The following is a 22,758-nucleotide window of genomic DNA, read 5'->3' on the forward strand; positions in this document are numbered from 1 at the left end:
TAAGTGTGTTTTTGTTTGTATTATCATCTACATATATATTTAACTTTGGATTGTTTATCTTGGAAATGATTACAAATCTAAAACCTAGTGAGGAACAAGAAGATCCAGAAAGGAGGTATGTTGAGTAAATAAGAGTTTATGGTCGGATAACTTAGAGAGAGAGTGGTTGATGAGAATATGAAGATTGAAGAGAGAACGTTGGGGAAAATTAAGCAAGTAATTACACTTGGACTTATGTTCATTGACAAATCCCCGTCAAAGCAAATCAAGCTTCTACGCAAATTTATGACATGGTGTTTCTTCGTATGAGTCTAGCTCAAGGCATCAATCAGATATGTAATTAGGTTGTGTGTATTGAAGAATTGAAGCTTTGCTCTTTTGTTTCGATTTTAATAGATAAGATAGTTCTGTTATGATTTCAAGACATATTTTGTATACAACCAATAAAATTGCACCTTACTTTTTAGGTAAGATTTGCATGTACACAAATAAACATATTTGTTAGCTGGTTTATTACCAGTCACCATTTTCAGTCCATTGTAATCTCTTTTATATAATTAATAGGCAAAACCATCTGTGGATACGTAAAGGGTTCTAACGAGGCATCTAATGAATCTAAGGTTATAGGAAAACATGGATGAGCTGACATGATGAAGAGTTTTGCTTAAGTTTGCGGGATCAAAACTTCTTCTAAAAAACACACGTACGTATTATTTGTATAACTAGGTACTGAAAATATGAAAAAATGTCAGCATACAAAAACAAATGCTGTAAAATTCCGAGATAAAAAAAAAATTATATTAATATGCCTATGATCAATAAACAAAACTTTCAATTAAAAAAATAAAATTTGTACGTATACAAGAGAAAACAACAAAACATACATTTAATCGTTAAAAGTCATGAATTTGAATAGTATTGTTTTAACATGAAAACTCAAATATTGGAACAACACAACATATATACACTCACCAAATATAATACTATACATTACTATGAACTGAAAACCAATCAAACAAATCTGTTAACTATGAGCTATAAATAAATCAATTTAATATTGTCAAAAAAATCACAAATAAAATCAACCAATTCTTAGCCATATTTGTGATTTTTGGTATAAAATAATGTAAATTAAACTTTAAATATTTTTTTTTAAATAAATTTAAAATTTATAAGATACTATCCGCGCGTAGCGCGGAAAAGGAATCTAGTAATAATAATAATAATAATAATAATAATAATAATAATAATAATAATAATAATAATAATAATAATAATAATAATCTCCACTTCATAATACAAAAGTCAATATCAGAAGGTCCGATAACATCTGAAATATAGATAGCAATATAAAACCGAAAGTCTGAAATATGAAATAGCATAAAAGATAAAAGTCCAAAGGTCAAAAAGCTCAGTAACGATAAAAGCTAAAAAGTACCAATCCGATAAAATCACTCATGATTGTCGGTCTCACCTGGGAGAACGAAGGAGGGGTGAGCAATAAGGGAGTCACTCAGTGAGGTATGGGATGCTAAACCACAAACCACTGACTTAGTTCATAGCACTACAAAAATTTATGCCTAGCTCTAGCATGGAACAAACAGGTGTCTATTACACCACACAAAAGAACAATCAATGCACTAATAGCACATAGCTACTCTCTGTACCACACGTTTCCTCACAAAGATATACACATATACTCGAAGCGTCGCTAGTACAATCTGTCCATGTACTCGTGCCCATTGTAGCATCAAATGCAAACGTCTCTGCACCACGCGCCAAACAATAGCGTCGAAGCGCAAACGTCCCTGAGCTCACGCCCACCATACCGTAGCGTCGAAACTCAGACATCTCTGAACTCACGCTCTCTCACATAGCCCATACTTATAACTATGTATATAACAATTCTTAACATAAATCATTTCAATCAACCGTTGAATCCTCTATTAACTTATTTCTCGTTTAACAATCAACAATAATAATAAACAAACAGGACTCTCAAGTAAACTCGATTCACAGAGACGGATCATGTTTCGAAACTAAACTTCCCATAATGGTAGTACTAAACTAGCTTGGGATTCAACGGAGTAGCCCTCACCTTAGCAATGAAGAAAAGTGGTATCTATGAACTCCAGCTGCTCAAATAGACTCCAAATTTGAAACCAGGCGAAAATTCGAGTCAGAACACCCTTTGAATGGTTAAAACAGGTCTGGTTAAAGTGTACGTAAAATTCAACCCGCTGGTCAAAGGTCAATCATGGTCAACCCTTGACCAGAAATCAATTTGACCTAATCGACCGGTTAACCCTAACCGATTTCGAAATCAATTGAACCAGATCCTAATTTAATTACAAACCGGTTTACTCCTAACCAAAATCAATTTCCAATAACCAGCCAGTTTAATCCCTAACTGCAATCAATTGAACTAACCGGATTTCAATCAACAACCAAACCGTCTTGACCGGTCAAAGAGTTGACTAGCTGAGTCGACTCAGCCGAGCCGCCAAGTCAACCGGCGAGTCAGCGGCGGCGACCAAAGGCGGTGGCTTACCGGAAAATCACCGGTGGCGGTGGTTTCCCGGTGGCGGAGGTTTCTCGGCTGCGGACGACCGGCGGCCGGCTACGGTGGCTCCAGCGAACAGTGGTCGAAGACGGTGGCGCGTGGTCGTAAGCGTGTTTGGAGGTGAAACTTTTGGAGGCTGTAGTGACTTCGTCTGGGCTTCGATTGCGGCATGGTCGGTGTCTCGTCTCGACGAGAGGAACACGATGGTGGCCTTGCATGCACGAGATTCTCAACGGTTAGGGAGATATGGTCGATTTAATAAAATGGCCTAAACTAAACAAGACTCTCAAGTAAACTCGATTCACAGAGATGAATCATGTTTTTAAACTAAAATTTCCATTATGGTAGTATTAAACTAGCTCGGGATTTAACAGAGTAGTCCTCACCTTAGCAATGAAGAGAAGTGGTATCTATGAACTCCAACTGCTCAAATAGACTCTAAATATGAAACCAGGACGAAAATTCGAGTCAAATCGCCCTTCGAACGGTTAAAAACGGGTATGGTCATTTTTCTAGGGTATAACCCTAATTTTAGATTAGTTAACCCTAGGGTATAAATGCATATTTACCCTTTAATAAAATTTTGTTTGGTCATTTTCCTCTTTTAAGGCTATTTTGGAACAAAATCTTAAAAAAACTATCGTAGAGAATTTCTCATTTTTTATCTATTTTTATTAGATAAAATATATTAAATAAAGTTGTATAAATTAATAAAAAAAATAAAAAATTGTATAATTATCAAAAATTTAAGCAAAACAGTACTTCCAAAATTTCTAGATACATAAAATAAATAATGATACAACAATTAAAATTTAGAATTTTTTAAAACAAAATTGTAAAAATAACTGAAAACATTTTTTAGTAATAAAATTGTATAATTAAAAACAATAGAAATAAATAATACTTCAAAATTTGAGAAATATTATTATATTTTTATTATTATACTATTTCTAAAAATATAAATAAACATTAATTGTAATTTTCATGTCACAATTAGCCATAAGGTTTGTCATCATTTCTAGTACGGCATATCACATTTACGGGGAAATTTTACTTTTACATTTTTTCTAGTACCACTATTCAATTTTACCATCAATGAAAAGATATTTTCATAAATACCTAAACTCTTGATAGGTAAATGACTTAAATGCCCCTAAGTAACTAGATCAAGCGACGAGATAAAGTTTCTCTCTCACGACGACGACAAGATCAATCTTCTCTCACGACGGCGACGAGATAAGGTCTTCTCTCTCACGACGTCTCTCTGGAAAGAGCATCCAGTGACGACGATTTCAAGATCATCTCTCTTAGGCGACAAGAGCAATCACACTATACGATTCAAAATCTCATCTCAAAAATGTTGGCTCCTCTTCACGATTCTCAACAAGTATGTTTCTAACTTGGGTATTTTTTTTTTTGTTTCAAGTCATTTTTTTTATTTTGTTCTTTCTGTTATAAAAAAAAACAAAGAAGTTTGGTTCAGAATTGTCATTTCCCTAGTTAGATCTAAGAGAAAGAGTATGGATAGTGAACATTGAGTTTTAGAAAAATTATAACCCTTTATAAATCTGAATTTCAAGTAATTTTAAGATGTGTGAACTCGAGAGGTGTTGCCTTGTATTATCATATATTCAATGTAAGATTGTTGTCAAAATACATGAACATTATGCTTGGATAAGGTATCTTTAGACCATGATTAAAAGTTCACATCATCTATTTATAAAGTAATTTGTTTTGTTTTGTTTTGCAGTTAGATAGCAATCAATTTTGCACAATTTTGAGATTGCCTGCAAGTATTTATGAAGCTGAAACAGAACCACCAGACAATCCAAAAGTCATTATCCAAAATTCAAACATGGATTATGTCTATAAGGTAGCTGATATATTAGGAAAGGAAGAGTTTCCTCAGATAGAGAACTCTCACATTAGATTGCAGCATACGAATGATTTTATCATTCGTAATAGGATCTCCACAATTCAACATACCGGAAGAAAAGGATATGAAGGAGCAATGTCAGCCTGGTTTGCTTACCACACAAGTTAATCAGATTACTCAAGTGTAAATTCAGTTTTTAACCATTTTTTGGTAGAAGTCAAGCTGCATTCTTTGTAACAACGTTTTTTGTTTCGAATAAATTTAACATTCATTCAAAAAAAAAAAGAACTCTCACATTAGATGCATTGTGAAGTTGGCTAGAAGGACTAGCGTTCGGTTTTCAGAACCAGTTGATAAAACCAGAAAGAAAAAGATGAGAGAATGGAAAATGTCAAACAAAAACAAGTAAGTTATATCTTATAAGATATTATATATTTCATGTCTTATAAGATATTATATATTTCATGAGGTGAAAATATATACCTACATAATATTTTATAAGTGTGTGTTTTCAATGTAGGAAACTGAAAATCAATCAAGAGATGGTGGTTTTCAAATCTTGAAACTCCCGGAAGAAAGCTTTCAAAAACTGTTAGACTATATCTGAAAAATAGTCTTTATAATCACTTATAAATTTATCTTATTCTTTTTTATAAAATTAAATGATCGCTTTTATGAGTATATCGATTATCCGGTCACCTTAGTTAGCATTCGTCACAGAGATCTTCTTGTTCGTTTGAGCTCGTCAGCGTCATCGGATCTCACCGTAGAACTCGTCAGCGTCGTCGGATCTCACCAGAGAACTCGTCGACGTCGTCTGATCTCGCCGGAGAACTTGTCAGTGTCGTCTGATTCGTCGGATTTGATCACCGGATATCGTTCAGTTTGGATCTGAGACTTGAAGAAACCATGGGGAAGAAGAGAGTAGTTTTTGGTTTAATTAGTTAGGGTTATAATGTATTTTTCTTATTAAAATTTTAATGGTAAAGTTGGTTAAGGTGGAAATGAAATATGGTACAAAAAAAGTGGTATATTTGGCAAATTCTCCACATTTATTTGGTGAAAGTGATTGTAAAGAGGACATATGTCAAAATCACATTGCAAATAATGTCCACGGGATGGATCTCTTCTTACTAAAATTACATCTTTCCTCTTAATGAATTTAAATTAAAAATAAAGAAAAAAACATGTTTGCTCTTAATGAATTTAAATTTTAAAAAAAAAAACATAAGCAAAACAAAATTAAAAAAGAAAATGTGTGATGCTGTCATCTTCTTCGGGCCGAGCGGTTCGTCATCTTCAAATCGCATCTCCTCTCCATCTTCAACCTCGACAGCAACACATGGCGTCTCCGGTCCCAAATGCTTCGGTGTTCGGCGTGAACTCGACTATACAATGTCTGCATTGTCGCTTCATCCACTGGTCTTCTCTCTCATGACTAGAGCTCTATTTCTCAACTGAACCACTGCACATCCACTGAACTACGATTCATCACCGCAGCATGTCCTCTCCAAGTGCTTTGTCCGTCATTGTGATCTCATGGTATTACGATCTCATGGCGATCGTTCTCAGAGGACTCATGACGTCACTCTTCAATACATACAAAAAGCATGAAGAAAAAGTAAAACAACTACTCGACTTTATTCTTTATTCCTCGTAACAAAGCCTCTGTCTCACACCAAGTCTTTGCCCACTCGTCCTTCCCTCTTACTCAACCAGAAGGTTACTCTCCTCTTCCTTTTCTAACTCCACTTCTTCAGCTCCCTTCGACTCTGTCTCAGCCAACACCTGCTCCAACTGGTTCACTCCCTTGCGACGTTTACGGAAATAGACCTGTTGGTATGTATCTGAAGGTCGCGTGTTCGATCCACGCTCACCGCACCAATTTGATAAGTTTGAATGTGTAATCTCCCTTATCGCAAGATCTCCCTCTCCTTTACGTAACTTGTTCGTGTAAAAGAGAAATAAGAAACTCAAAGCTTAAATAACTCTCTCGATATAAAATAGTATGTAGTCCCCAGTAGGAATCACAGTACAAGAACGATGATGCTAAAGTTATTACGATCTCATGGCGATCGTTCTCAGAGGACTCATGACGTTACTCTTCAATACATACAAAAAGCATGAAGAAAAAGTAAAACAACTACTCGACTTTATTCTTTATTCCTCGTAGCAAAGCCTCTGTCTCACACCAAGTCTTTGCCCACTCGTCCTTCCCTCTTACTCAACCAGAAGGTTACTCTCCTCTTCCTTTTCTAACTCGACTTCTTCAGCTCCCTTCGACTCTGTCTCAGCCAACACCTGCTCCAACTGGTTCACTCCCTTGCGACGTTTACGGAAATAGACCTGCTGGTACGTATCAGTATGCCTCGTTATGGAAGCGATAAATACGGTGACGCAGGCCGAACGTTAGGGTGAGGGTAATATAGATAAGCCGGGATTATCGTATACCTAAGCATAGTAACATTAGGTGAATGTGAAGCGTTTCAGGGCGATGGTTACAGAGCTCATACGAATGATATGGAGATGCAGGCGAAGCGACATAGCTTCTGTTAAAACGGGCAACCATTTTATCGGCCCTGTAATTGGTAGCCGAAGAAAACATATACAAATTTAATGAAGGCCGAAGAAAACACAAAAGTTAATGTCTACGGTAAGCCCATATTGATATTGGTTAGTTCTCTCGCATTAGTAAAGTTTTTGGGGAAAGCTGACATGTCGCAAAATGCTCTATGGAATAAGAAAATTCTCCTCTATAGTAATTAGATTATTTAGAGGGAACTCTAGCTCTTCACTATACGTTTATAAAATGAAAAAAGGGGATTTGATTTTAAGAATTAAGAGTAAATCTGAGTTGATATTTCGTAAGCAAGAAATAAAAAAAATTCAAGTCGACATTAGATGTCGTATAGCAAGAAATAAAAAAAATCAACTCGACATTAGATATTTTTAGATCTGATGAACCTGTCTAGTTTGGGTACCCGTTGGCATTCGGGTCGGGTTTTTCGGATTTCGGTTCTTTTTTATAACACCTCCTAGGTCTCATTCTATTAAATTTACAAGTACGGGTCGGGTTCGGATATAACACATCGGGTCGGTTTTGTATCACATCATAGAACCCATAAATTAACCATATATCATTCGGATTCGGGTTATATCGGATCGGTTCGGGTATACCCGAAATAAAACTAAAATTTAAAAGCAAAACATAAGAAATATATACTTATGTATATATAATTAAGTATTTAAAGTAGTTATTTAAATTTTAAATACTTATTGTTAGATACCATATCAAAATAAATATGAAATTGAATATTTGAAGTATATATTCATGTTTCATATAATTATATTGTATATTAGTTTGGACATTCGGAACAGTTTCTTCGGATATTTTTCGGTTTTTCGGGTTACCCGTTCGAGTTACCGTCCGGGTTCGGTTAATAACACTTCGGGTTCAGATATATTTTGTACCACCTTACAAGATCCATTCAGGTATTTTTTACATTTCAGACCGGGTACGGATCGGATTTTTCGGTTCGGGTTCAGTTCGGATTTCAGATTATGGATTTTATGCCCAGGCCTAAACTTGTCGTACAAAACCTAATTCCCTTTTCATTTCTTCTGTCGGTGATTATTTTCTTATCCACCAAAAGTAAAATACTTTACATATGTACTCATTTTTTAACATTAGGCTTTTAAACAATCATTTATTCCATTTAAAATTATGTTCGACCTTAGCATAAGACCCAACATATAGATATATTTTCACAACGGCCAATAACTTTACTACTAATATACGAAATTTTTTGAAACAGTGAAATATTTGTTATGCTTGATGTCATATAACTCATACAATACATGTGGGTTAAGAATGTATAATGTAAAACAAATATATAATGTATAGTTTTAGAAATAGTATTTCACTCGCCTTGCTCGGATTATTACCTAGTCGTTTGATTAAGTAGCTTCAAGATCGATCAATGTCAAATTGTGGGAATTATTGGTAGGTCTACTAAACTATATTACTGTCCTTCTCTCATCCCCTATAAGAAGCATTATAACTTCTTTTTGTACCCACATGTCATCAATAGAATGATTCTTAGAATCATTAGAGAAATATGTTGGTCTATCTAATTATATAATAAGCTTTTTATTAAACTAACAATAAATTCATCATTAATGTACTTTATTATTTCCTTAAATAAAATTTACGGAATTGCCTAAATGTGGCTAAAATATATATGGCAATTAATGATTTTGAATAATAGAAATTTGATAAAAAATAGTGTATCTTCTATCATATTTGTTTAATTTTAAGCTATTAAATAAATTAAACAACCACAATAACCATATAATAAAAATTTAGATTTTTATGTATATGTTATATTTTGAATTTTTACAAACGGCCATAAATTACTAAAACTGTTAAAAGTCTCACATTCAAATTTTATGATCCATGGTTTAAAATTTTTGTTATAACAAAATACAAATGATTACAAAAATTATATAAGTAAAAAGTCTAATTTAATTAATTAATAAGATTAATATATATATCATTTTAAATTAAACTATAAACCATATAAAATACAATATTTTAGTTTCAAAATTTACTTTGAATAATTTTTTTGATAAAAGTTTTGAACGATCATTGACAACTTATTTTTTTTTTAAATTATAAATTACTAAAACTATTAATCCCACAATGAAAATTTTGTTATCAGTAATTAAATTTTTTTTTTATAAAAGATACAAATGATCAAAAAACTATATGAGTAGAAATCATCATTTAATAGACATTAATATTAAAAATATACTAAAATGTATTATCTATGTTAGTATCATTTAAATTTAATAACATATCCTATCAAATAAAAAAAAATTTGGATTAATACAATTGATTTATGTGTTCGCACCAATTTAATTATATTTTTAATAGTTACTGACTTTTAATTATTTAGTATATATTTATTATTTTATAATATGTAAAAATCTTTAATACATATAATAATTTATATATATATAATGTTGATACCGCGCAAGGCGCGGATCTTAACCTAGTATACATTATTCTTATTAAGTTTCTTCATAAAAACTGGTTAACTTCCACAAGTCGTTGCGCATCAGCTCTTCACAACCTCTCTGCCTTTTGGTCAACAGTACCAACATTTTTCAAGCATCTTCTGCCTTTTTTATTTCTCTTCTTCTCTGCGTTTACTTTGGTGTGACCAAAAAAACATAACTAGGTAAAAATGGAGGTTCCAATATGAAAATGTTGTTTGATCGTAATAGGTATCATATTAATCATATTATTGGCAATTGCTTCTCATTTTCTGGGAAAACTCTTGTGCAGCAGCCCTCAGAGAGAGAATCACAGATGGTAAGATTGAAAAGAAACATGGACCATAAACAGCCGCTCAAGGACAGACTGAAAAGAAACATGGACCAGAAACAGCCGCTCAAGGACAGACTGAAAAGAAAGCCGGTGACCAACTCGTATGATAATGTGTCGAGCTTCTTTGTTCAGTCTGGATTGTCACTTGACTCACCTGTAACCAAGTCTCATGCTATTTTTTTCTCTTCTTGTAAAGCAATCACATCCCATGTATATGAGATCTTTTCTACTTGCTATTATCACAAAATCTACTATCTGAGAAACGAGAGACTAATACAACTATAAGTTTCTCGATTTGTAAACTAAAAACGCAATTCTATCATTCCGCAACTTATCAGTCATGTCTTTTGTACGTCAAAATGTTATTTTATTACTGAAAGATGAAATAGTTTAGAAAGCAAAACAAGAATAGAACAACAAACAAAAACAATCTTTTTATGGATAGAAATAGCACTCCTAGCTAGAAGATTGAAAGATTGAAAACGTCTTCTAAGTCTTGTGAATTCCTTAAGCTTGGTTGAAAAGTTGTGTCACACTCCCGAATGTTGGATCATTGTGATAAGCTCTTGACAATCAGCTGTGAAGGCTTGAACTGTGGAGTGTTGTAGTATACATTTCATGGCCCAGTTACCAATCATAGTCTTTAGTTAAGCACACTATTTTTTGTTGACCGGAGTGTTGATAATTTTTTTATATGATTCAACATTGAGAATTATGGAAAACAACAAGAAGAATCATGCAGGAGCTAAAAAGATGAGAAATCAAGAAAATGCTTTGATACAATTGTGATCAAGAGGAAAAAAACTTCCCTAAGGAAAAGATTAATCATTAGTCAATAAAATGCTAAACAAAACACGATTCCACCATTCCGCAGCTTACCAATTTTTATTTGAATACATTTTTCATTTCTGACCAGAGTAGATCACAACGGTATTTTTCATAGATGATTAATTTTGAGAGCTATTGAAAACTTCTGGAATGAATCAGCTAAAAGGATGAGAATTCAAGAAAATGCTTTGACATAATGGTGATCACTGATATAGGCCAATTATTGGTATGTGTCACAACTTTGGTTCGAGCTCCCGTTGACGAATAACATCGGTTTCACTACCAACTCTTTCAAGCAAGCCAAATCAGATAACGTAATGATTAACAGAGCAGCAGATGATTGTAAACTTGGAACAGTAATAACTCCTAAATCGGGATTTTATTAGATTAATTAAAAGAATCAATCAGATAAATGTTAGCAAATAGACTGTACAAGACAAGATCCTAAGTCCTAACAAAAAAAAAAAAGCTGATCAAGTATGGTGAAGAACCCTCATCAGACTGTTCCCAAAAGTTTGCTTTTATTTTTTTAAAAAAAATTTCTCTAAGAAATCTCCCAGAATCAACTTCCATTAGCCAGAAGCGAGCCCCGGGCCTGTCTGCTAACGTCCCTCTTAGCCTTATCAGCTTGAGCTCGACGTACAGCCAACAAGATCTGCCTTTCATGGTCTTTCAACATTTCATCCAAGTTTCCTTCTCCTGAGATCAACGGTCCTGAGTAATGAATCCTCTCTCTCTTCTCTCCATCATAACCCTATGTTTTTTCACCATATTGTGATCAGCAACGAATATGAGAACACAAGGAACTAACAAACAAACAACAACAATGTTCAACGTGGATTTAGTTTCTTGTTACCATTAATGGGCCTTTGCTAGAGGACGAAGGGTCATCTTTCCTCAAACCATTGGGGTTCTCAAGCAATCTTTGGGACAAATTGCAATTCCCAGAACCATCTTCAAGCCAGCGTTGATTCACTAAGGCGTCTCTCATACTTCCAAACTGTGAAGAACCATCTCTGTTAGGTGCAACCGAGTTTGAGAATCTTGACAATTGGGCTCCTCCACGTTGGACATAGGACCTTTGTGTTCTCAGATGGCTTGATCCGTTAGAATGATTGTCACCATTTGTGTAGGGATTGTGTGGCTCAATCCTGAAGCCAGAGCCAGAATCTCCCTCAGGATTAAACGTCTCACTCACGCTTGTCTGGTTAGTCTCCCCTAGACGTTTCTGTTAAATAAAGAAAACATAAAACAATCCGAGCAATAAGATAGAAGCATAGGCTTATAACACACACATGTATGCATCTTTAGTGTTGAGAGATACCTGTATTGATACCAGTAGCTCTGCATTGGCACCAGGAGCAGGTACAGCTCTTGATTCTCTTGAAAACCGTTTTTGTTCATTCTGTTTACTGCTCGCACCTTTCCTTCTGCTCATGAGAAAATTTTTAAAGTGTTCACTGAGATGTTGGTACTAATAAACAAACCAGAAGGGTCATAAGATCTGAATCTTACCGTCTTGCTTCCTCTTCTCGAAGCTTGATATCAAATTCTTTCCTTGGCTGATATCTCGGTAAGCTTGATGGCTCGCTTGGAAAAGGTTTTGTAGTAAAGAACTGAGGAAAAAAAAAAGAAATGTGTAAGCCACAATGCTACTAACCTATTGAAGCCTGAATGAGGGAATAGTTTCATAAGTAACAACCTCGCTTTGAAGGGCAGAGGATGTGGTTCCACGTGCTTCCGGCTCTACAGCTAGAAGAACATCAAGGAGAGCCAAAGCTGAAGAAGGGATAAGATCCTTATATGTCTCAGCTAAACATCGCTTGTACTGATGTTGAGGTTTAAAGATGGTTGCATGCCGCAATCTTGATCTTCTCCAATACTCCTCGGAAGGTGATCCACAGAGCTTAAAGATCTTGTGCATTTGTTCTACCTGTTCATACATATTCTCTCTTTTTAATATCCATTTCTTCTGCTCTGACAAAATATTTTTAAATGATTCATAGTGGAAACAAACAACACCTCGGTTCTTCCGGGAAGAAGAGGCTTCCCAGTAAAGAGCTCAGCGAGTATACATCCTGTGCTCCACAGATCAGCCGTGACTCCATAGTCTGTGGAACCGAGCAGAAGCTCAGGCGGGCGGTACCACAAGGTCACAACACGGCTAGTCAGAGGCTGTTTCCGTTGGTAAAAAGTAGAAAGACCAAAATCAGCAATCTTGAGATTATTGTTACGATCTAGCAGAAGATTCGATCCCTTGATGTCACGGTGCAACACACCACAGCTATGGCAATGTTCTAATCCAAGCATCAACTGCTTCATGTAACATTTGATCTAATAGAAAAAAAAACATATTCAGAATGTTACAAAACTGAAGTTACTACACAAACTAGAGATGTTTTTTTTTATTATTTACCTGTGCCTGAGAGAAGTTAATCCCAGGGGTTGAAGCAAGGCCTGTAAGATCATGGTCCATGTATTCAAATACAAGATACATACTTGCGGAAGCCTTTGAAATGATAAGCCCTTGGAGTTTCATAACGTTTGGATGGTTAAGCCTACGGAGGATGATTATCTCTCTGGCCATGAACCTCACACTCTCTGGATCCATATTAGCAAACCGAACCTTCTTCAGCGCAACGATCTGGTTCGTTTCGAGATCACGGGCTCTGTATACATTGCTATACGTCCCTTGCCCAATCTGCAATTCATCATTAAAAACTTTTATGAGATCGAAAAAGATTCAAACTTTGATTTTCTCTTTTCTCTAACCATCTCTAACTTCTCGAAGGAATCTGCACAACGAGGAAGCCATCCACTGAGAGCTTCACCAGCAACGGAAACCAACCAAGAGGGCCAACCGGCAATAACCTTAGCTGTTCTGTCTCCATTGGTAACACTAGCAATTCGACTCACTCTTGGCTGCAACGGTCCTACATTATCAAGTAACTCGACAGTGGTGCCTTTTTGAGAAACTGATTCAAGAGATTTCATCTCAAAGCTCTTCTTCTCCTCCTCCTCCTCCTCCTCCTCTTCGTCGTCATCAGAGAAGACATGGTTAGTATTGGGTATTAACCTCAGTGTAGCGTCGTTTCCATTAGCGCTTGTTTCCTCTGAAGATGGTTGTTTCTTGGAGGTTCTGTCTTTTGGAATACTTACATGGTTGGTCTCCATGTAACCATCGTTGGTTCGCACGCCTTTTGAGGATACGCACCCCATCCTTCGAGATCACTGTAACCCGATTCCACAATGCAATTTGATTTGAAATTGATCAAAAGAAAGAGATCAAATATATAAAAGAAAAACCTTTTTTTTTTTTTGTAGATCCTCAGATCAAAGGCATTGGAAAAGAAAAACTTAAAGTGATCTTTTATCGTAGATCTAGACAAGGAACTGGTATGTTTAGATGAACATTGTTGTGTCCGAAAGTAAGTTTAGGTCAAAAAAAAAAAAGTGGAAATCAGAGAGAATCAAAGGGTGAAGACTTGGTCAGTAAAGAAGAAAAAAGCGATGAGAGAGGTAGAGAAAAAGAAGAAACGTGGTAGAATTTTTTTGCAACTGAGAGATTTTCGGATCTGGGTTGTTGGTTCATACCTGCGAAAATTGTTGAAGAAGGAAACAGAGACAAAGCAAAAAGGAAAATCAAAAGTCCAAGGCAGAGAGGTTGTGGGATATTCCTATGTAATTTAATACTAACAAGATACTACCCAAACCCTTTTACAAGGTCCATACCATGCCTATTTTTTATTTTGTATGAAAATGATGTGCACCCAAAAAAAACTCTATAATTGATACTTAATAAACTAACAAATATAATAGACTAGGTTAAGAGCGTGGAATGAACATTATACATCCAAATGATTTTTACATATTATTATTTATTTTGTATTCATTTACATATTATATATATAATTAAATTAAATTAAGCACATAAAATCAAAACATTAGCTCATGTTCATTTACAATAATTGTTTAGGTAAATATATCAAAATAATAATTTTATTTATTTTATATAGTATACTATGGACCCGTGCGTTGCACGGGTTTTTGTTTGATTTTTAATTTTATGAAAACATATAAAGAATGACAATTTTTTTACATCAATTTTAGAATATATGTATATGTTATGGACACATTTTTGAATATAAATTTGTTTTCTACATAATTTTTGATGTTTGTCTTTCGTGTTTTACAATAGTTAATAATTTTTTTTTGTTTTTTATAAATAGTTCACCTTTTAATGATGAGACTATGTTGTCTGTTTTGAAATAATCATGTTCAAGTTCAACTCAGATCGTATTTTGGAATGATGCAAGGCTATACTAATTGTAATTTGGAATGATTTTAAGAGAATTTTTATAACTTGTTTTTATTATATTAATTTAAAGTAAACATCTTCGTATGTTGCTATGAAACAGAGATTAAAATAGGGTTAGGCAAAAAAAGCCGAATCCGAAAAACTGAACCATACCCGTTCCAAAAAAGTAGTACCGAACCGGAACCAAAATTGAATAAATATCCGAACGGGTTCAAAATTTTGGTATCTAGAGAACCGAAACCGAACCCGACCCGAACCAAAGTATTTCAGGTATCCGAATATATCGAAAATAGATTTATATACCTAAATATATTAATTATTTTTAGATTTAATGTATATTAAAAACATCCAAAATATATAAGATACTTTTAAGGCGTGTAAAATACTTGAAAATATAAACAAATAGTCAAAACTAAATGTCTAAGATAACTAAAATATACTGAAAACACCAAAAAATACTTAAAAATTCTATTGATTCTCTATCAAAATATTCAAACCAAACCAATTTATATGTTAATTGTAGGTGTTTTGACATATGTTATTCAAATTTATATGTAATATATTATTTTATTTATAGATTTTGAGAAATTTAAAGTATATAATGAATTTTAAAATTTTATAAATTATTTAAATGGGTTATCCGAATCCGAACTGAACCTACTTAGATCCAAATCGAACCCGAATGGGTATCCGAACGCCCGCCCTAGATTAAACAACACATTTTTGTTACTACAACACTCCATTACCGTTAATTAATGAAGATGAGTTACGTAGTTTTTCACCATATTTTAATAGGTCATGTAGTGCTTTCAAAATTTAATATAGTTCACGAAGGTTTTAACATAGCTTTAAAGTTCATGTATATATACACAAAGACAATTTTTTTTCAAAAAAAAAAAGTTCATGTATATAAAATCATGATGGTGATAGTTGGTGCTAGAATCGGCCAACTTTTCTCAGACCAAAGGCTTTCTATTTAAATGCAGGAAAGGAAAAAATACAGGTTTTTGGGCCTTAGTAATGTTTTCGGCCTTAGTTACTTAGTTAACCTGATAATTAGAGAATAAGTTTAGATAAGAGCCCAGTCCAATTTTTCCCCAACAGAGACAGCTAATTACAGAGCATGCAGTGCAAGGAGGAGAAAGTCGCAGGCGATGCAGAAAAAGGATCCGATCGGTGCAAGATAACTAAAGAGATCATCGGAGCCACATCTGGATCATAGCTGAAACCGAGACTGTGTTCTGTGATCGAAGACTTGACCATCTATTTCGGAAAGTGAGGTTGAGAGTTGATAGTAGAGAGGTGGGCGATCTGAAGCATCTCCTGTGGAGCCTTGAGTTTCATTCGGTCCAGAGTAGGTATATTGCGCATTTCCAAGCGATTAGGAAGAGTTTTTTTGTGAGGCTTTGGGAGTCGTAGACTGTTGAAGTAGTTGATGATGGAGTGGTAACCTGATTAGCAAAGCTACGTTGAGGACCAGACTTCCCAGCTGTAACAGCAGTCAAAAAGAAGGTGATCTCGAGTTTCTGGAGCCGCATTGCATAGAAGGCAGAATGGATCAACATTGAGGCCCCAGTTGATTTATCGATCTCTTGTAGGGCTGCGGTATAGTTCAAAAAACCAAGCCAGGAAGTTGTGTTTAGGTATGCCTCCTTCACACCAAATTGTGTTGTACCACTGAACTAAGGGTGCATGATTCTTGAGTTCCTTGTAGATTGATCCTGTGTTGTACTTGTTCCAGTTTGATCCGTTGACAGTCTAGACGTAGGTGTCTTCTTCATCCGTCAGCTGCAAGTTTGTGATTCCAGCAATGACAGTGTTCACCAATAGCAACCTTCCAGCAAAAGAAAACGATTCACTCCAGGTATTAACCTTGCTCTTGACTTGATTTAGAAGAGGCTCGTAGTTTAGGATTGTTAGCTTCTTGGAATTTCTACAGTACGACGGTAAGGACGTTTCTTATTTAACTGATCTAGTGTTAAATAACTTTCTGAAACCATTGTTTCTTGATTATTCCTGGTAGCAAATGGAATTGCAATTTCAGTTAGAAAGTAATAAATAGAACGAACACACATAAGCATAATTAAACGTATTAAAGTAGTAAATTGACGTTGACATTAACTTATGTACAACAGCATAACTAATTATATATTGTATGTACAAACTCCTAAGCATTATTGTGGCAATAACTTACGTGTGCAGCATGACAATAATGAAAAAAAAATTAACATCAGTTTATAAGAAGAAAAGAACATGCGATGACCAAAAAACTCACCTAATATTTTTCGTTATGCTTGCTGATCAAATATGAGAAGGTACAAAATATAAGAGAGCTTAGTCCTATATATATATATGTGTGAATAATTGTAGTTCCTATTTGTTTATGATCTTTTTAATTAGGATTTGAATAAAGGAAAATTAACATTAAACACTCTTTTACAATTTTTTGGTTTAAAAGTTTTAAAAAGGATAATTACTATTAATATTTTTTACAGTTATCTTTTCTTTATGATTTTAGAAAAGGAAAATTAGTTTTAAATAAATTATTTATACAAATCGTTTTTGGTATAAGATTTGTAAAAACGAAAAATTACTATTACTTTTTTTCAAAAAAAATCAGATTTTAATAAAGGAAAATTAACATTAAACACTCTTTTACAATTTTTTGGCTTTACAATTTTAAAAAGGATAATTACTATCAATTTTTTTACAGTTATCTTTTCTTTATTATTTTAGAAAAGGAAAGTTATTTGTACAAATAGTTTTTGGTTTATGATTTTAGTAAAGGAAAATTAGTATTAAATAAATTATTTGTACAAATCGTTTTTGGTATAGGATTTGTAAAAACGAAAATTACTATTATTTTTTTTCAAAAAATCATGTTAATCTGTGAATAATTATAGTTTTTTTTTGTTTATGATAGAAAAAGAAAATTAATATTAACACATGTCACAATCTTAATTATATAACTACCATGTGTCGCGATCGTGTTAATTAGCAACTTTGAAGAACCAATAAAAGAAAATTAACATTAAATACTCTTCTACAATTTTTTGGTTTAAGATTTTTAAAAAGGATTAAGATTTTTAAAAAGGATAATTACTATCATTTTTTAAAAAATTATCTTTTTTTTAATGATTTTAGAAAAAAAACAATACTAACACATGTCACAATCTTAATTATATAACTGTCATGTGTCCCGATCGTGTTAATTAGAAACTTTGAAGAACCAAGCTTTATATAATAAGATAACTAAATATCAATTGTATTGACATAAAAAAAAAATTATTATACGGCTAATGTGATTGTTTAATTTTTTAATAATATAAAATTAGACAAAAATGAGGAGGATATAAAAATTGTTATCAAATCTTTATTATTAATAATCATTAATTTCATATATATGTTGATCATATTAGGTAATTCCATAGTTTTTTTATTTAAGAAAAGAATGGATAATATTCTTTTGTACACTACTAACCAATTTGATAATTAGCTTAATAAAAGTATAATATATGTTTAGATAGACCAACTAATTTTTCTAGGGATTCTAAGAATCATCCTAGGGGTGACATGTGACTATAAAATAAAAGTTGTAATTCTTCTCAATTAATATATAAAGATTTATCAATTTTAAATTTGATCATTTTAAAATAGGACACAATTAGATATGATAGTAAAATTACAATTTTTAGAAAAATTCCATGCAAACATATAATCACACTAAAATCATAAATCAATAAATAATATAAATAATTTTTAATAAATATATATTATATTAAAATAATTTATTTTGAGTTTTAAAAATATTCTAATATCGATGGAAAATAGGAAAACTAGATGAACTACATGTCCGCACATAATACGTAGACCTAAATACATTATGGTTCTGAATGGTAACTGCGGATTGAGCGGTGTGAGACAAGCGGTTTAACTGCGGTGCGGTTTTAACAATTATAAAAACGTATGAATATATTGTATATGTAGAGATTTTTGTTATTGTTAACTGCGGTGCGGGGTGGGGCGGTTCGTAACATTAGAAGCCTATGGCAATGATAAACCGCACCGCACCATACAATATTTAATAACAAAAATCTCTATATATATATATATTGATCTATATATTTTTGTTACTATCATCTCACCGCACTACCGTTGTGATATACTTGATCCATCTCAGTGACGTTAAAATGAGGATGTTGGTATTAAACCTTTTCTGTTGAAATTTATTTTATTTTGGGTCGGTTAATTATGATGGACCTCAGAAAATACAGTGCGTGGATCAAGTTTCATGCACGCTTAAGAATTACTAATATATGATGTTAGTGTGTTAACATAACTCTGTTGGCTCAAAAATTAAAGATTGTTTTCTTTTTCTCCGTTGTGAAATCATAAATTAATCATTGACGGAATCTACATATTGGGGTATAATCTGAGCCGAAGTCGTGAAGAAGGTTCTTTAACTTGATTCATCTCTGAAGATACTCTTGTCAAGTACAATGATCTGCATGATAGGATTTCTCGTTTAAGGAATCATGTCATCTACCAAAATAACTCTTCTTCAAATTCACAACATCATAGGCACTGCAGGCTAGAGGAACACTGTGAATAATGTGGTTGATACTCCTGTAGATCATCCTGTAGATCATTCTATACAACAGGAAAACTTGTAAAGTGTCTCTAATATCAAAGGGATGGATATAAGATAGTGTGGCTGATGCGCCTTTCGATTATCCTATACAATAGGAAAACAAAATAAAAACAAAGACATCCTCCTAATTCCGAATTGTATAATTGGGTCATCCTACTCCTAGTTCTGAATTGTGTCATGGGAGTCTCCTTAACCTAACATAATAATCACTTTGTCTATTTTTGGGTTGATGCCCTCGTCATTCTTTCTTTTGAGCATTATATTGGATTAGGTGATGCCAAATTGGCTAAATCCTTATGCTGAGGATGCTATGAAGAACGAAATCAGTTTTGTGTTTTGTTTTTTCTAAATCAAAACTGATCACAAAATAAAGGTACAAAAATATGATCCATCAAGCAGAAAACATTTCAAACAACAAACCCTCACAAGAGTTAAATCCCCCAAACCCTCCTTTACAGTCAAAGTTGTCTTTGCCACAAAACTGAATTATGCCTTTTTTGCGCACACTTAAGTCTTTTAACTAACCCCTCTTTCTCTCTCTCTGCTTGTTTCACCAGGAATCTGTACATAAACATAGCCAAAAGCCAAAGAAACAGCCTTCCGACAATTTTAATTCTCAGCTTCAAGAAATAGGCTGAGTTCCACATACCTCTCCTGTGAAGAAGATCTCCGACCTCTTAAGCTCAAGCTATCCTCGTTCTGTGGTGCAAGCAAAAGAGCACCGCTGCGTTCTTCAGTCACAGCCCTACTATCATCTCCATCTATGTCCCTTAGACCTCTCAGGGCCATTGAATCAGAAACCGGGAAGTAGACAAGCAAGGAAATGGAAACCACACAAAAGCAGAAGAGGGACAAGAAGGCTAAGAATGAAAGGGCTTCGAACACAATCTTGTCTGCACTTGCGAGAACCGACAAACAGAGCATAGCTATCCTCAACGGAAGGAAACTAAAGACAGAGAATATCAAAGTGTATACCCTCTTCTGCAGACGCTTATTGATCACCAGTTTCAGTATCTGCCTTCCAAGCCAGAACAAGTAAGTTGTTAGTACGGCTGCAAACACACCGAGGATGATGGTACTCAGTAGAGGATAGGTGCATAACGCAACCTCAGCGTGATCAATAGTAACTCGGGAATAGGTTCTAGTGAAGGGGCGTGAGAGCTTTACATAAGAGCCACTACCACCGTTTAGGCGTGACTCGGATAAAACAAGCGCAAGTTGAAGAGCAAGCATGGGTAGACAATAAAGAAAAGTGTAACACGCAGTGTTCCTGTTCCACTTCCCACTCAAAGCCCCAGACTCCATCTTCAAAGGAGCGCGCAGAAGAAACATGAGAGTCAGAAAGAGACAAGGCTCCGCAAACCCTAGATTGGAAACGATGTACCATTTGCAGAGGTTTTGTTGCCATCTGAGATCCAAGCCGCTCAGCAGCCTAAACAAACTCAACCGGAAGATCTCACCAAGAGCCCACCAAATAGCAAAGAGAATGAAAGTGATTCGGATAATCCAAGGACCGGTGAAGTAACCAAGCTGAGTAAAGGCAAGCTTACGAACGTGAGACTGGAAGTAGAAGGAGTAGGCGATACAAAGGAGACCGAGAAGAATAAGCAGAGCGACTAGAGAGATGGTCAGCACGCCGAATGCATCGGGAACTAATTTTGTCAGGGGCATCACCCAAAAGACAGTATCCACGCATGCTCTCTACCAGCATGGATGCACAAAAGTTCTCTAGCCACTAGCTGCGCCTTCTCTCCAGATTAGATACCAGCTTCAAAGAGGAGCCCAGATCAGATCACCCGATACACAAACTTTTTGTGATTTTGACTCTAGCACTTGATATGTGTGTTGTTGTTGTTACCTACATAAACTGAACAAACCACAAGGATGAATCTCTGATTAAAACTTTCATAAGAAGACAGGAATAATTTTGTTTTTGTTTTGAAACACACAGCAACCTTGAAGAACAAAAAAGACTACCGAAAAGAAAGACATTCTCAACCAAAGTCAATACCTCTCGACAGATTCGCACAAGGGCGCATAATGCAACCACGAAGATATCAAATACAACCAGATCCAACGCAGAGGAACAACGAGACGACTCAGCAACGCTAAAACGAACGAATCCTTAATTCAACCAACAAAAAAATTCGAGCTTACAAGGAGGAGAATCTGGATCCAAAGAGCTAGAACGGGGAAGATCTGAGCGCCGGGAGGAAGAAGATCGAAGAAAACCCTAAGAATCGGAGACGGGAGAGGAGAGATTAAGGAATGGGGCGTGAACAGGAAAGGCAAGGCAGAAAAAAAGATAAGAGGAAGAGACTCTCCGTTGGTGACAGGCTGTTTCCAGCTGTGATACCCGATAACTCTCTCACCCGGGTTCGGATTTTGTATTTTATGTGTTGTCCGGGTTGCCTGATTCTTTCTTTTTTTCTTTTTAATAATAGATTTGTTTCTGTGGCTCCACCCTGGCGGCGTTTGTCTGTTTCCCAGTTTGTATCCCCCCTCCTGTTTTTGGACAGAAAGTAGATTCAACTGTGAGATTTTTAACAGAGTCAAACTTGGCAAAAAAAGTTATATCCGAGGAGTTAACTGGATTTGAAAAGAAGAATCATAGACAAATTAATTTTGTTAAATAATAAATCTGACACTTATTCTTGGCTAGGTTCACCAACCAATGTGATTAAGTTGTTTCATATTCAATATATTTAAAAAAAAAAAAACAAAATATTGTCAAGTTATATTATGTTTTAGAATAAAATACTAAAAACCAATAAATAAAAAATAGTAGCAGTTACAAAAAAATATTTTTTTAAAAAATTTTTTAACATCGTCGACAAAACACTAAACCAATCCCTAAACCTTAAACCCTAAACTCTTGGATAAATCCTAAACTCTAAATCAAAAATACTAAACACTAAAACACTCAAGAGTTTAGGGTTTAGGGTTTAGTGTTTTAGTGTTTAGTGTTTTTGATTTAGAGTTTACCATTTATCCAAGGGTTTAGGGTTCACCCAAAGATTTAGGGTTTATGATTTAGGGTTTGGCTAACGATGTTAAAAAAAAAATTTTAATTTTTTTTTTGTAACTACTATTTTTTTTATTTTAAAAACATAATATAATTTGACAATAT

The 22,758-nt window shown here is 34.3% G+C and overlaps 2 protein-coding genes across 4 annotated transcripts; both read right to left on the reverse strand.

Moving 5' to 3' along the window:
- Positions 1 to 11,019: 11,019 nt before the first annotated feature.
- On the reverse strand, positions 11,020 to 14,346 carry LOC106376647 (probable serine/threonine-protein kinase At1g09600). 2 transcript variants are annotated; one of them, XM_013816750.3, is made up of 9 exons: positions 14,254 to 14,338; positions 13,432 to 13,890; positions 13,076 to 13,360; positions 12,682 to 12,993; positions 12,362 to 12,592; positions 12,175 to 12,275; positions 11,984 to 12,089; positions 11,516 to 11,887; positions 11,020 to 11,413 (listed from the first exon to the last, which is right to left on the reverse strand). In XM_013816750.3, the coding sequence occupies exons 2-9, from the start codon at positions 13,876 to 13,878 to the stop codon at positions 11,222 to 11,224; spliced, it is 2,046 nt and encodes a 681-aa protein (XP_013672204.2). In that variant the 5' UTR covers positions 13,879 to 13,890; positions 14,254 to 14,338; the 3' UTR covers positions 11,020 to 11,221. The 2 variants fall into 2 exon arrangements, with proteins under 2 accessions (XP_013672204.2, XP_013672203.2); XM_013816749.3 differs by having other exon boundaries at positions 13,432 to 14,346.
- A 5,595-nt stretch (positions 14,347 to 19,941) lies between these two features.
- LOC106376646 lies at positions 19,942 to 22,041 on the reverse strand. Of its 2 annotated transcripts, none has more exons than XM_013816748.3 (2): positions 21,786 to 22,041; positions 19,942 to 21,495 (listed from the first exon to the last, which is right to left on the reverse strand). In XM_013816748.3, the coding sequence occupies exon 2, from the start codon at positions 21,297 to 21,299 to the stop codon at positions 20,238 to 20,240; it is 1,062 nt and encodes a 353-aa protein (XP_013672202.2). In that variant the 5' UTR covers positions 21,300 to 21,495; positions 21,786 to 22,041; the 3' UTR covers positions 19,942 to 20,237. The 2 variants fall into 2 exon arrangements, with proteins under 2 accessions (XP_013672202.2, XP_022550779.2); XM_022695058.2 differs by having other exon boundaries at positions 21,640 to 22,021.
- Positions 22,042 to 22,758: the final 717 nt, after the last annotated feature.

Source organism: Brassica napus, chromosome C1 (assembly GCF_020379485.1).
Source record: "Brassica napus cultivar Da-Ae chromosome C1, Da-Ae, whole genome shotgun sequence".
NCBI lineage: Eukaryota > Viridiplantae > Streptophyta > Magnoliopsida > Brassicales > Brassicaceae > Brassica > Brassica napus.